A 14,996-nucleotide genomic window follows, 5' to 3' on the forward strand; every position below is an offset into this window, starting at 1 on the left:
GAAATAATAAAAGACTTTCACTTACTTTACTGAAGATTAATAGTCTTTTATCATCTTTTATCAAGTCTGAGAATCATGGGGAAAACCTCTCATTAAGAAGAAACATTTCTCTGATGATTTTCATTTTTATATTGTTCCTCAGATTGTCTGAGGAGCTGAAATTACCAAGTATTCCAAAGATCACTTTGAATTTTAAAAGTGTATGAACTCCAGCACAGACAAAAATGTATTATTTTCAATTTCTAAATAAAAATATAGACATTTTAAACTTATATTTAATTGCTGCCAACTGACAAGAGAATTTTCTCAAGTGCTGAGCCTTCTTCCTACATGAAAATCTTGCCTGATCACAGCATATTAAGTTCTATGTTCTTTTCCATTAGAATAGAATCAGCCTTTTTTTGCTGGAGTAAGAAGTGGAGCTCATTCTGCTGGAGTACAAAAGCAACACTGGAGTTCAATGCTTACTTCAAAGACAGTTATATTTAATTCTACGACAGCTGAAGTTGCAATATGTTTATTTTAAAAAAAGAGGAATTAAAATTCAGTTGACTCAAACCAAAAAAGATTAGAAATTCAACACAATGGTAACTGAACAGGAAATTAAAGAAATTTTGTGTTCAAAAACAAAAACAGGAGTAATAGCTATTCCTTGTGATGGATGTTTACAATCTTCTTTCAAGGAATTCCAATTCCTTGTATTTGCAACCAGCTGCTGAAATGTGGTAGGTAGAAAGCTGCAGGCCGAATGTCCCATGAAATTCCATTCAGATATTCCCAATAAAGACACTGTTGAAAATTACCATTTCCATTTTGTAACCTTTTCATAAGTTTTTTAACAGGACACCAAAATAGTAACTGAGTATGAACACTGAGCTGACCTACCACAAATACCGAAGCACACCAGATGCCTACACTGAGTGCATATGGGAACTGCCAAAAAGTAGGGAATGAAGGATGATCAAACTTTCCCACTGACACTCTCCAAACTTAACATCTGGACCCGAACAGTCCACAACACTTTTTAGTTGTGCTGAATGGCAGAACTCAACATACAGTCAAGAACCATCAGGTTAATTTGCATTAATGATTCAAAGACCAGTAGATGAGCCACGTTCTCTGCTGAAGAGAACAGCTTAAGCTTTACCAGGGGAGGTTTAGGTTGGATATTAGAAAGAAGTTCTTTACAGAGAGAGTGATCAGGTATTAGAATGGCCTGCCCAGAGAGGTGGTGAATTCACTGTCCCTGGAGGTTTTTAAGATGAGGCTGGATGTGGCACTGAATGCCATGATCTAGTAATCACAGTAGGCTTGGATCAAGGGTTGGACTTGATGATCTTGGAGGTCTCTTCTAACCCAGTTATTTCTATGATTCTATGATTCGTGCTAGGGAGTTGCCAAATTTGTACCTAATGGAATGTAGCTTTTTCTCCTTTTTCTGTTTTTTAATTAAAACCACAGGATGGTTAGAGTGCAAGTGAGACATTCAGACATACGTATATGCAAAGATATTACTTGCCCTTTCACCTTCAGTTCAGCTGTCTTTTCATCTACATTCCAAAGTCAATTTCTCTATATGATAAGACTCTCTTTTCCTGTGGGACCTCTTGTCTCATTCAATGCCCAAATCAGAAGTTAGGTGAAAGAAATTAGACAGGGAGTTGCAAAGGCAACTACAACCTTCAAATATTTTATTTTATTTTACTTTCCAAATTAAATCATTTTATAAATGCCAATATAGTATTTTAGGACAAATGTTATACACGCACTGTCTGTGGATGACAGCCTTTATAAAAAAAAGAATAATACTACTGAACAAAGAATCTATTTAGTAACACTCAAACTACACATACCTGTCAACAATAATGCCGTGAGGTATGAGCACATATTCCAGATCTCCATAGTAGTGCTGAGGATAAGTGAACAAATCCAGACTGTATCCGGGCCAATTGTCTGAAATCTGAATATCAAATAGTACTGTTAAAAATGTTTCATAGTGTCTGACACTATATAACTGATATAAAATCAGCATTCTAGTACACTCTGTTGGCTGAATTAATTGTATGCCATGTTTTCTTCCAGTTATAATTTACTATTTTGCTTTTCCTATTAATTATTTTGTTTCTTGGTATATCTCAGAAATCAAATGCTACATTTTTTCCCCCAGAGAATGTGGGAAATTTCACCAGAAATTACAAACAGTTAGATAGAGAAAGAAAACATTTGAAACTGATTTAGTGGCAAGAATGAGTTTCTTACTACTTCAAACTCAGAATGCAAATATAAGATTGACAGTAAGAAGGGATTCTCCAGTGGGAGATTCAGACAGTGGGATCAAAAGTCATAAAATCCTACATTATAATTGCACATTTCTAGTTTAGAGTTATTTAAAAGCCATACATGAATAAAGAAATAAGAATTCTACAGATGAAACAACACATAGGGAGAATAAATTACGAGGTTCATGGATGATATCTGTGCAAATCAGTGGAAGACTGTACTTCTTGCCAGAGGCGAGGTCCTTAATTTATACGTTATCAAAGGTAAGTGATTACAGAATGTTTGCATCTCACCTCACTATCAGCTAGTCTTTAAATCCATACATTTACAGAAAAAAATATTTTACAGATTTAACATACATTGGTTTCATTGGTGTTAGAATACAACAATTAGGAGATCTCACAGCATACAAAGCCAGTAGAGGTTAGGAAAGGCAAAACTCAGCCAACAGATGAAGGCTTCAGAAAGCTGTGAAGATGCAAAGCCACCAGCACAAAAACTAAACAAACTCCAAACCAACCATTTTCCCAATTCCTTGTAAAAGACAAGACCTGCAGGTTCACAAGGTTATCTTGAAATCATTACAAAGCTTTGCTTCAATATGATTTGGGGTAAAAAGTGACACCTACTAGGTTTTCTTTACAATCATATTCTTTAAGTCACATATTGTCTTTCTACAGCTTGGCTTGTGAAAGGAAAAACGGTGACAAACTTTTGCACTTTTGCCAAGTGCATGTCTTAATGGTATTTTTGCCACATACAGCCTTTAAAGGACCATCACTGAAACCAACCTCTGCTCACAATTTTATACAGTAGAGTGATAAGCTGCTTCTCACAAATATTTGGCTCACAGCATATTTGATGTTGAGCTGTTCTTCCACGGCCTGTATTCTTGGACTCAGACGCAGCCCTGCCTCATGCTGTACCAAAAGCGTTCTGCCTCAGGGATTTTGGTTTCCTTGGGGACTTTTTTTGCATATTCACTGACAGCTACAGACACCTCGACTGTCGAGTTTTTTTAACACTACCCAACAATTTCTGTATCAAAAAAAGTTATTCATTGGCAACTACTACTGAACACTTGCCCACAAAAGGGCATGACTGGGAGATCACTGGAATCAATGAAAGCTTTTCCCCTGACTTACACCAGCCTTGAAACTATACAAAAGAAAAAAAGTTACTTAGTTGTGTTCCCCATTTCCATAGAAACAGGAGATTATAAATATCCTCCTTGGTGAGGTTTTTAAATAGAGGCAAATCTTGCTCCAAAAACAGTGCTGCAGAAGAGCTGGGAAGCCCATTTTTCCCATCTACTTTTTCAGTACATAAGGATGGCTGAAACTTTTTAAGCATTTTGTAGCAATGAAATGCCTGGAATGGTTTTGTTCATAAGCATTTTAACGTACACTGAAACAATTTCAGATAACCTTAAATTGCCTGAGTATTATAAACACCCACTACAAACCCCTGTCAGTGTTGCTTTATTTCTGCATTCTCATCACATTGCACGTTTTTAGTGTGATGCAGAACAACAAACTAAGTGGATGGAAATTGCTTCAGAATTCATACAAATCAATAGCTTTTACTTAGGTTACAATAAATCCTTTCATAAAGAGGATCAGGATGAAATTTTGATTTTCCCATTTATCCTTCTGGTTCTCTTGAATAGAAGAAAATAAACTGCATCACTTTTCAATACTATAGAAATTCTCATTTACAAGTCCTTGCTGGTATTTGACAAAATAGATGAAATTCACATGTGCTTTCAAATTAATTATTTTTCTGATATGATAAGCCTATTTCATATTCTTCTTTCTTTTAAACAGGCACTTACCAACAACAAGGCTTAGAAATTCTCATTTACCCCAAAGCTATTCACAGTGCTACGCTATAGGACAAGTTTCAAGTAACTGTAAATTCTTATGACTATCCTGTCTGTGAATTAAAAATAAAAAAAAAAACCAAGGTGCAATTATCCTGAATTGAATAGCTTAACATAAAAAAATATTCAAAAAATACAGATTGAACTCAACTTCTATTTAGTTCTGGCTTTAGTCCTTGAAAATATGAAGGAAACAATTGTGGTTGTTTCATAAAAAGATCATATTCAACTCGATGAGTAAATATATATACTAAATACATCTGTATACTTGCATATAAAAAAATTCCTATAGTGAAAGAAAGACCTACTTTTAAAGTTCAGGCTTGGCATGTTCAAATAGCCCAGGAGAAATTATTCAGTAGGTCTTTTAAAAGTGGATGTGAATGGATACAAGAAGGAATACAAATACATGGTAATACCGAAAAGTGTTCCCTTGAGGTGTAAGAGATAAGCTGGAGACATTCAGTTGCAATGGCTTTGGAAGGACACCACTAATTTTGTTGTCTGGTAAAGTGAGTACAGGTGAGATATGAGCACAGTCCTCACCTCAAAGTGAGCATCAAGCAAAGTCCAGCTTTTGTAACTTAAATGATACAGGACTGGCCTTGCTGTTGATTGGGGGGGTTGAGCAGAAGAAATTAAATCAGTACAGCAGAACATGGTTATGCACACTCATGTCCTCCTTTGCAATATCCTCGTGTTGCTTTGGTGATAAACACAATCACTTGCTTTAAGAATGTCATTACAGGTGTCAGGAGAGGTGGTTGGTGTGTGGCAGTTTCACAGAGACCTTAAACACAGAAAGACAGGTCCTTAGGAAGCAGGATGGACGGGACGGTGGCATGGACACAGTGTCACCACTGCCTACACAGAGGGCTCTGGACCATGATCTGGGCAGCTGTCCTGGTGATTTTCTGCTAAAATCCCAATGCCACAACAAAATAAGAACATACCTAAGGTGGTGGCAGTGATGGAATTTGCTTCACGGGAGAATCTGGTTTGTCTCTCAGAACAAGGAGCACATTCATTCATTTTTTACATCACTGATCCATCCCCACAGGCACTCCAAACACACTGCCAAAGTTCGGGCTATTTCCCATCCCAGCCTGCCTTCAGGGAGCCCACAAATCCCCAGAGACGTCTGAGCGTTCCGGTGGGAGCCAGACACCTCGGAATCCCTGAGGATCCTCATCTCCATTACCCGAGGAACCCGGTGAAGAACAGCCCCGGCCACAGGAGCCGCTCGCGGTGATCCAGGACCGCATTTCCACGGGGGAAGAAGCCACGGGCGCGGTGCAGCCCGGGGAGCCCAACACGGCCGTGCCCCTCCGGCAGCCGCACCGGGGCCGGGGCCGGCGGGAGTGGAGTTGGGTGAGGGGACGCAGCCCAAGAGGGGGAAGGGGAGGGAAAGAAAGGGAAAGGAAGGGAAGGGCGCAGGGGGTCAGCACAAAGTGGTGCGGGAACCGCGCAGGGCAGGGACGAGCGCCAGGCCGGGCCCCGCTCCCCATTTACCACAACGCCGCGGCCTCCAGCGCCGCTGCCGCCCGGCCCCGCCATCTTCGTGCGCGCCGCCCGCCTGAGGGGCTGCGGGGCGGGGCCGCGGGAGCGGGGACGGGAGCGGGAGCGGGGATGACAGGGGGATCGGGGACGGGAGCGGGGTCAGGGACGGGAGCGGGATCGGGGACAGGAGCAGGGTCAGGGACGGGAGCACGTACAGGTGAAGGAAGGGGCAGTAAGGTGGAGCGGTTTGGGCAGGGCTGCATAAGGGGCCTGGGCTGGATAAGTGGGTGCGATTAAGCTGGTGTGGCTTAAACCGCCCTTTTAACAGGATTTTGATTACACTCTAGGGGAGGGAAAATGGGATGCCGGAAAGCAGATTTCCGGCAGTTCGGTACTCGTGCTGTCCATCCTCGCTGTGCTGTGAGGTGCTGCTCCTTCCCCACCGCTGTGTGCCGGAGCAGGCTGTGTCTTCCCAGCGCCTCCAGCCCACCCTGCGATGCCCGCGCTGTCTGTGGAGTAGGAGGAAAACAGAGCAGGAACCAGGAACAACACAGCCTTCTGCCACCCCCCTTCCAGTGCTGCTGAAGTTATTATTAATATTTTGCTTTCACAGCCTCACAAATGAGAAGGAGCTTGTTGCTTTCTTCTTGCTTCTTTCTTGCTTCTTCTGTCAAATATACAGCAAGAGTTCTGCCATTCCTATAATAGAAATTATTAAAGGAAGCATAAAATTTGCTTTTAAGAGAGACTTGGGCATAATGAAATATGCCTAGGGGTACCTGAGGGACTCTTACCAACCAAGTAGGAAGACATTTCCATTTGGTACATTACTTTTCTACAATGTGATCACTGACACTTCTAGGTCTCAGATGAATCCAGGGATATCTACCCCTGGATTTTTGTGTCCAAGATGAACTGCTTTTAAAGTGAATCCTTTCAGTGCACTTGCATTAGAACTGATAGGGCAATTAATAACTTAGGAATCTAGTATTAAGAAGGCTTCTATAAATTAATCACTAATTAATATCTGGCCAAGTACTAAAGCAATTGAAGATTATCTTGTGATCAGTCCTTTCTTATATGAAGCCAAGTCTGTTTGCTTTTGATGGATTAAGGAACTGTTCTTGGAAGAACTATTGCTACAGTAGACAATGTGCCTGAAAGAACAGAAGACCAGGTTTACAAAGTGACAGGGAGCCCCTTCAGGATACATTTGCCTCGTAAGTGGTGCCTGTGTAAGAAGATCGAGGTGTGCTGGAAAAAAATAGTTCCTATTCACAGTGCCTTAAAATAAACAATAAAAAGGAGTGAATTCGAACAGCATATACAGACTTGTACAAATGTATGTGAAGTAAAAAAAATATATTTTTGTAAAATACATAGGAAATTTTCATAATGGACAAAGTCCCTAAATAGATTTGCTTTTCAATTACTCATCAACATGTCATACAATTATTGAGAAAGTTTAATGTTTCATCTGAACTTTGGAATTAGATGCTCTTGATTTGTACCCACAATCACTTTTCAATATTTGAAGATTCTTCTTGCTTGGAGGTGGTCAAGAACCCCTCCTGAAGCCCACGTTTGCCCAAAGGTAATGCAGTCTGACTCACTTACCACCATGTTACTGATAAAACTCTGTTTCATTAACAACACAGAACTGGGCTCTGTAGATCTGAAGCTATTTGGATTACAGCTAGAACCACAGATCAATTCTAGCCACTGCTGTTTGAGTACTGGTTTCTTTTACCTTTTGGACTATTTGGGTTTCTATTACAGAGTTTTCTGTATTTTTAAAATATTCTTTATCAGACCACTGCAGTACAAGAGATTACTCTCACTGCATTACAGACAGAAGTTTAATGATTCGAAAAACGTCAACATGAACAAGACAGTAAAAAAAAATTCCTCTGTCATTGTGCTGAAAAACTTAAGCAGGAAATGTTTGTTCTTCCCATCAAGGTTGAATGACTGCATTTTGTAAAGTCTTCATTTTGGTATTCTTCTCTTCCAGCAATTCTATAGGGCTTGCTTAAGAAGTATAATGAAGTGTTGTGTCTTGCTAATAACAGTAAATAATAGTAAGTAAATAAAAAATAGATAAATTTAGCTGGAGTACCATCTGAAGGGCAGTGCTGCTATCAGCAGCCACCTGCCCAATCCACATAGCTACTCTTCTCCATGTAAGGTTTTTTCATTAGCATAAAATGTAGTAATTTTTTTAATCTTTTCTACAAATGAGACAAATTTACGGATCTGTGAACTCAGAGAATTAATAGAAACTAGAATTAATGAGGTTCTTTGGGCATGACAGAAATGAAGCTGCTAAAGATTTTGCTATGGAGATATGTGTACTTACTGAATGTTTACAGTGGGTTTTTTACAGTATGAACTGTTGTAGAATGAATGAATTTACAGTAGATTTTCAAAACTTTTTTTAATTATGGCCAAAATATGATTACTGAAAACGTGTTATTAGGGCCTTAACTGTGAAAAAACCTGTGAAGATTCTGAAGAATACTCTTATTATCTTTGTTTAGCTGTTTGTTTATAAACTAAAAATAGGAGGAAAAGAATAAACATTTCTAGACATACAACCATGGGAAATGATCAAAGGGTGAAAGAACAAAGAAAATAAGGGTAGATAGTACTAACAAGTAGGTCTGGACACATAGCCAAAAGACATAAAGGAGCAGATGGAAGAAGCAACACACAGAGAGGCAGAGCAGAATTAAGCCTTATATGCAAATCCCTTGTGAATGTGTTTATATCTTAGGCCTTTACAGAATAAACTTTACAATTTCAATTACACATATGTTCCTTTCTTAGCTTGTTACTGATAAAATTAGGACATGTCCACCCTTTCACAACTCTGATGTAAAGAAATACTGAAAATAGAAGGTCATGGGCAGGAATATATCAAGAAAACAATATCAAGAAAAACATTTTCATGGAGTTACCTGTAAGCAACCTTTGCAACTTCATTATGTATTCTCCTCCCAAAGAGCTATAACAAACATTTGACAACTCAGTTTAATATGTAAACACCAAAACTAGACAAGAAAAGCATGAAAATCCAGAATATTTCAAGAGGTATGGCTTACCAATTGGCTTCAAGAGGTAGAAGCTTGCCAATTAGGGGATGAAGTAAGAGCTCTCATTCTGGTTCTGCCTGTTGCTGCAGCTGTTATGTGAACAGCAGAACTGTAAACAATCTTATCAAGCATAAACCTGCATTTCTTAGTGGTTACAAGGTAAGTGACAACAACTCCTCCCCCCAGTTGTGGCAGAGAAAGACTTTTTTTGATAAAATCGTCACTGAAGAGATTATCAAAAACAAAAGTCTAGCATATACAGTACTTTTAAGGCACGTTGAAAGAATTCTAAATTGTTTTCATGTCAATTTTTAATATATTCCAGAATTTTGAGTTCTTATGCATTACCTGAGTTAGTTAACCAGTCCATAGGGTGGCTGCTGGAGACCCTGAATTCAGCAGAACATATTTGGCAGACATTGTTACAGACATCTGGGAGAACATGAAGAACTATTTCAAAACATTTCCCTGCATTCAGAAACAGAGGGAGGCTGTAGGAAAAGCTGTCCCCATTAGCAGGGCTAGGTAGCATCCTATGATGTGCAGCAGGATAGATGCTATACTTGTTCTTTGTGACTGCTGTACTGCAACAGGTGACAGAGTGGCACTGCAGGCTGGAATCTGGCTCCTGTCCACCTTCAGTTTCAGCAGGATTGCATCCCTTTCAGAGGAACTGGAAAATTCAGCTTTGAAACAGTTGCAGCATCTGAGATCCACAAGGGAAGCTTGGAGCTTTTAGCTGTCACAGTTAACCTGCACTGAGTCTATGAGACTGACTTAGGCTTTGAGAATTAACTGTGGCAACTTCAATACTAAGAAAATGGCTAAAAGCTGCCATTCAAGATGTCAGTCTGTTTTTAAAATTTTTATGCCCTTTAAGTCACTGTTAGGCACTGCTTGACAGAACTCTGAGCTTTGACTTATTTAGTCTATGATAAACATCTTTAATACAAAACTACATTTTTGTTTGTTATTAATCTCACTGTGCCAAACTAGAGCAGCGAGAGCTTCACTTTGCAATTTCCTGTCTCCTGAAGATACTCTTCCTGCTTTTCAGGTTCATATTATTAATATAGAGTTCTTTATAGCTGAAAGAAATGCAAACAGAAATTTCCTCCTGTCCTTTAATACTAGAATAAACCTTATATTCCTCATAATATTATGGAAATATCTCCCCTAGCTAGCTATTTACAGATATTGACATTTGAATAATAAAGCATTATTTTCAAGGAATGCTGCTCACATCATATCCTACAACAAGTTCATCATGCATGATCATGAAAACTAGTCAGGGAATTTTAACTATATAGAGTCACACCCAGCGTAACAAATTTAACTGTTAGAGATTGTTTTCTTTTTGAAGGAGGTTGTTCACTTGGCTTCATCCCTCTTTTTTCTGTTTTTAGTAATTAAAGCAAATTTGGGAAAGTCTGCCAAACAAAAGAATTCTGAGTGTCCTAAACAACTAAACAAGTAACATTTTAAGGGCTTTTTTCCCAGAATAGTTCAGTCATCTTTGATGTAATTTTGTATCCTTCACAGCTTGCCTAGAGTAAACAGCGCAGTCACAAAAACAGAGTCGGGTCCCACAAGTTCTCCTGTACTGTAGGAAGGACAGTGAATGTTCACGGCTGGCCAGGCAGCAGCTCTGTTGCTGCACAGAATGGCCTGCTCCCTGAGGGTGCTGGAATGCTGGATTTAGAACATTTGCTAATTTTATTGTTTGTGTAAAAGACAAATCATTCCTCCTGAGCAAACAGCAATATGTGGTTGTTCCTCCCCTGTGCAGTGCTTGGGGCCACACACTGAACGCTACTGGAGTTTCTTCCTTCAAAGAGAGAATTACCACGTTGCTTCCTCAGCTTTAATATGGACCTCAAAGCAATATGGAAACAGTTCTAGATGTACTTGTCCACCTTCACAGCAGCTCTGGGAATTAAAGAATTGAGTCACCTGAATTTCCATACGGGGGATTTCACCTATCAAGAGTAATTTAAACATTAATTTCAATAATTTTGACTAATCAACAGCATTCAAACTACCACACAGTGCTGTCTCGGCTCAAAGCATACTTCTAATTTTAGGCACACATATCCTGTATTTAAAACAGATGGGCTCAAATTGCAGAAGTCAGGAACCCCAAAAATGAGAAATGCAGCATTAATGGTTACCAGTGAAAAAGCCAGGTATGTCATTTACCATTGCATTTCAAAAACATTCTATGACATGAATAAATCATATTGCTCCAGGGAATAAGTTAAGTGCTTTAAATCTCATTTCTCTTCCTTCAGCTCCTACTTTCCAGTTGCTGAAACAAATGAGATGAGGGTTCTTGGAAAACAGGTCCTTTTAGTAAACAACTTGAATCTGTTCCCTTTGTTTCATAGTCTTAATTCATCCCCAGATGACCATATTTATTACCACTATTATTATAAGCACACAGGAGGTCTACTTACAGACAAAAATGTTATTGCATCAGACACAAAGCAAAGAGAGAAAGAGATGATCCACACGACAGACAACTTACAATCTAAGCCTAAGACAAGAAACAAAGGGCTACAGTGCAGGAAACTGCACAGGTCAGTGAGAGAAACCCTAATCTCAGCTCACCAGCAGTTTAGCTGTTGTTAAATTTTTGGTGGGAACCATTGCAAAGGACATTTGAGGAAAGATTTGAAGATTAAATTATTCCAGTCTTTGCATGTTTGTGTGAATTTCTCCATGCTGTGGAGTCAATGTGGAGGCAAGCATGGAATAATGAATTAACACCACAGGCTAGTACGGTGACTGAACAGAAGTTCATTCTCGTAGCAGCATCAACAAGTCCAGCTGACGTGCACATAGCCTGCTATTTGGCTATGTCTGCTTGTCTACAAACATTTGTTGGAGGTACAGTCTAGAAAAAAATTATGTTTTTCATAACTTAGTGAAATGCCAGTCACATGTACATCAGCACCCTTTAAACAGTAAACAAGAAAACACAAGAAACAACTCACCTTGCATTTATACCATAATGCCACTGCTTAGCCTGGAGGGTAAAACCGCTGAATTTACTCACATTTTATTTACATAACTTTGCATGACAAAAAGGAGCTGGAGGAAGACTGAGTGGAAAAAAAAATTGTAGGCATTCAGTGGTCAAGTATCCATCACCATCTGGGATGTCTCTCCATGGCAGAAATGGCTGCTCCTCCTTAGCTTGGTCAGGCTCAACACACCTCTAGTTACTGGGGTGGAACGACGCCGATCAGCTGCGGGGCTCAGCAGCTGCCTTCCTCGACTATGGGAAGTGTCAGACAACCTTAATAACAGGGTTTGCCACCTGTATCTCCTGTAATTATATTATTAATATTATAAGCATCCTAAAGCCCAGGATGAAAGTGTTTACTAAGGCTAGCATTTACCTAGGACTCCCATTAATCAGCATTTATGTGAAATTTTCTTATCTGAAAGATGCCTACTTTCATTAGGGCTGAAATTGTTAGATATGAAGTTTTCCCTAAAATGTAGGCCAGTGAAAGGCCTAGATTTTTAGCTTTGTGGCAAAGAAATCACAGCAGCAGTTTCTGGTACCCATTTTGTACATTGTACAGAAGGCCAGAACGTGCCCTCCTATGATAAAACCCACCCACAGAGACTAAGGAAAATGAATTCAATGAGGAATTTCTCCCGTATTATTTTTTTCCCACAGAATTTTGCCCTTTCTGTTTTACGAGGGGAATGAGGTTATCCCTCTGAAAGGAAGATTTTGAGGAACTATCCCAGACTTAGTTCCCAGGAATGCATGCAGAGCCTAAGAAGCCACCATGCCTCGAGACCAGCCACATGGAGCCCATATGCTCCTGCCAGAGCTGACGCTTGCTTGAGGCAGCTCTATCGAAGCCATACAATCAGGAACTCCCTCTGTTTGTGATGATGCCATATCTGATCCCTTCCTTCCTGAATATAAATAGTTCCATTCTCAAGAACAGCCAGTGAGATATTTATCATAATTTCATGTTTCTATTTTCAGAAATTAGATACACAGTTTTGTCATGCACAACTTCCAACAGGAAATATTTTCAGTTTGTGGCAACGTAACTCTCACTGACCAATAGAGCATTCATGCCCTGTTTTGCATGTGTTTTTTGATGGTTATCCAATCTAATACAGACAATTTGAAATTATCAGTTTGATAATAATGAAGTACTAGAAGCATTTCTTCTCATTACTTCACTGATTATCAGTAATTGACTACTGAATTTAGAGAATGTTCCAACTCATAATACTACTTCTGAGCCTGTGGACAGACTTGTTTCTGTTAATATTTAATAGCTTTTATGAAGGAACAATTCTATCAGAACAATTGAGTTTATTCACCTTCTTAATTTTGTTACACCAATGATATATACTAGTTGATTCACAAACATTACACTTTCAGTTACTGGCATTTCCTTAACATATAAATACAGAGTTACATTATTTGGATTCTGTAAATTTATTTTGTCATACTTCCCGGAGAGAGCTAGAGGGTAAGCATGTCGTCCTTCTGAGTGTATTTTCAATGGTTTTCATTATAATATATCTTTGTAATCAGAAGTGTTGGAAGGTCGTATGGAATACACACCAAAAGGAGTTATAGCCTCTCCCCTGGGTGACAGAAGCTATTCACGTCTCAAGAGGGGAACATCCCATGTGCAGCAGAGCTACCTGCAAAGAACTACATGAGGCTTATGAAAAAAACCCCCACAGTACTGTTGAAAGACACTGGTAACAGCCCACTCAGCTACAGAAGGACACTGGCTTTAGTCTCTCCCTCTCCTGTTAAGCAGGAACAGTTTTTGCATCTCTTCCCATCCACTTCCTAACTTCCCAATAATATATTAATATCATCATTGTTGGTGAATGATGATTGTTTCCAAGTGTTGGCGTAGCTGTTTGCCCCAAATTTTGGGATAGGACACCACCTACTTTGCATTTCCATAAAGTCAGCACTGATGATAAATGGAAGAACCAAATCCAGATTCTAACATAATTCAGCCAAATAGTCTACGAGTAACTAAAAGCTGAGAAGGAGGCAATGGGAATGCATTCTGGTTTGGAGTCAAATCCTGTGAAATAGCTTTGTTTGATTATATAGCATTTCTTAAGAACAGCATCTTCACTAGGAGATAATGTGACATGTTATTAAGTGCTAATAATTGGTGTGGTTTTATTAAAATATACAATGCAAGTCATTAGAGTAAAAAGTAAATGAAATCCATATTTTACAAATCTGCAGCTTTCTTCCAGCTTATATCCTTTGAAAATGAACATAATTGCTTACCAATAAGCTACAGAGAAAAAAATACACATTCCTGCTCACCCACACGTTCCTAGTGCACGTCATAGACAAGTATAAGATGCACAAGAAATAAAGTCTAGAATCACTGTGAAGTCTTCAAAGCCATTCCCTCACAAATTTAGGAAAGGAACTTAATGTACAGGAAAATTTGGCTCTTCATAGTTAATTTCAGACTTTTTACTTCATCCTCTGCTGATGTCAGATACTATGATGTCACAACGGCTGCTGGTGGTAGTGATTGATACCATAGAAAAGGCTGTATTCTGAAAGGCTAAAAAAGGTCTTTTCTAACCCAAATAATACTTGTAATTCTATGAAGAAAAGACTAAACAGTAGGAAAGAAAAACATTTTTTCCTTCTATGCAAACAACTGCAATAGAGTGTGCTGATATAATTTCTGCCTAAGCCTTGACTCAGATGCTAGTATATTGCTTTCCTTCTAGCAGTACACACATAATTTCAATAAAAGCACATTTTTCTAATTTAGTTTTAGATTTACTACAGTATTACAGAATTATTTACTCGTAAAAACACACAGCAAGCTACATGTGGTATCTGTATTGTGTGAAGTCTATGTTATTACAGGCTTCCACATTAGAAATTGGTTTTGGTAACATAAAATGAGTACAAAAAATGTTCTGCAGAAGCCAAGCTGCTTAGAAATACAATCACTCAAGCTTTTAAGTAAAGCACAACAGCTCTTTAATATGTAGTCCAGAAGCCATCCCATCCTGAAGTTATATTTACCAAGCTGTCTTCAGCAGCCAATTATTTCCTGTTGTTTTGGCTATGCAAGGAAAGATGTGCTCCAAACATATGAAACAGGGCTTCATATGTTTTTTGTACTATGTTTATAGAAATCTTAGCAGCTAGTAAAAATTACAAAGAATAACAAATTCATGATTTACACTCAAAG

The 14,996-nt window shown here is 38.9% G+C and overlaps 1 protein-coding gene across 6 annotated transcripts in view; it reads right to left on the reverse strand.

The window, feature by feature from the left end:
- The window catches only part of PRTFDC1 (phosphoribosyl transferase domain containing 1), a 70,897-nt gene extending 65,159 nt beyond the window's left edge, over nt 1–5,738 (reverse strand). For 2 of the 6 annotated variants that reach the window (XM_050320737.1, XM_050320727.1), the window contains exons 1-2: nt 4,709–4,940; nt 1,854–1,960 (exon numbers count right to left, since the gene is read on the reverse strand). In XM_050320737.1, coding sequence (XP_050176694.1) covers nt 1,854–1,960; nt 4,709–4,822 — 221 coding nt within the window. In that variant the 5' untranslated portion in view covers nt 4,823–4,940. Of the gene's footprint in view, nt 1–1,853; nt 1,961–4,708; nt 4,943–5,674 lie in introns of those variants that run through there. The other 4 variants (XM_050320756.1, XM_050320719.1, XM_050320710.1 and 1 more) reach the window with 4 other exon arrangements.
- Between the last annotated feature and the right edge of the window lie 9,258 nt (nt 5,739–14,996).

The sequence above is a fragment of the Myiozetetes cayanensis genome, unplaced genomic scaffold, assembly GCF_022539395.1.
Source record: "Myiozetetes cayanensis isolate MyiCay16 unplaced genomic scaffold, myiCay2020 scf1, whole genome shotgun sequence".
Taxonomy (NCBI): domain Eukaryota; kingdom Metazoa; phylum Chordata; class Aves; order Passeriformes; family Tyrannidae; genus Myiozetetes; species Myiozetetes cayanensis.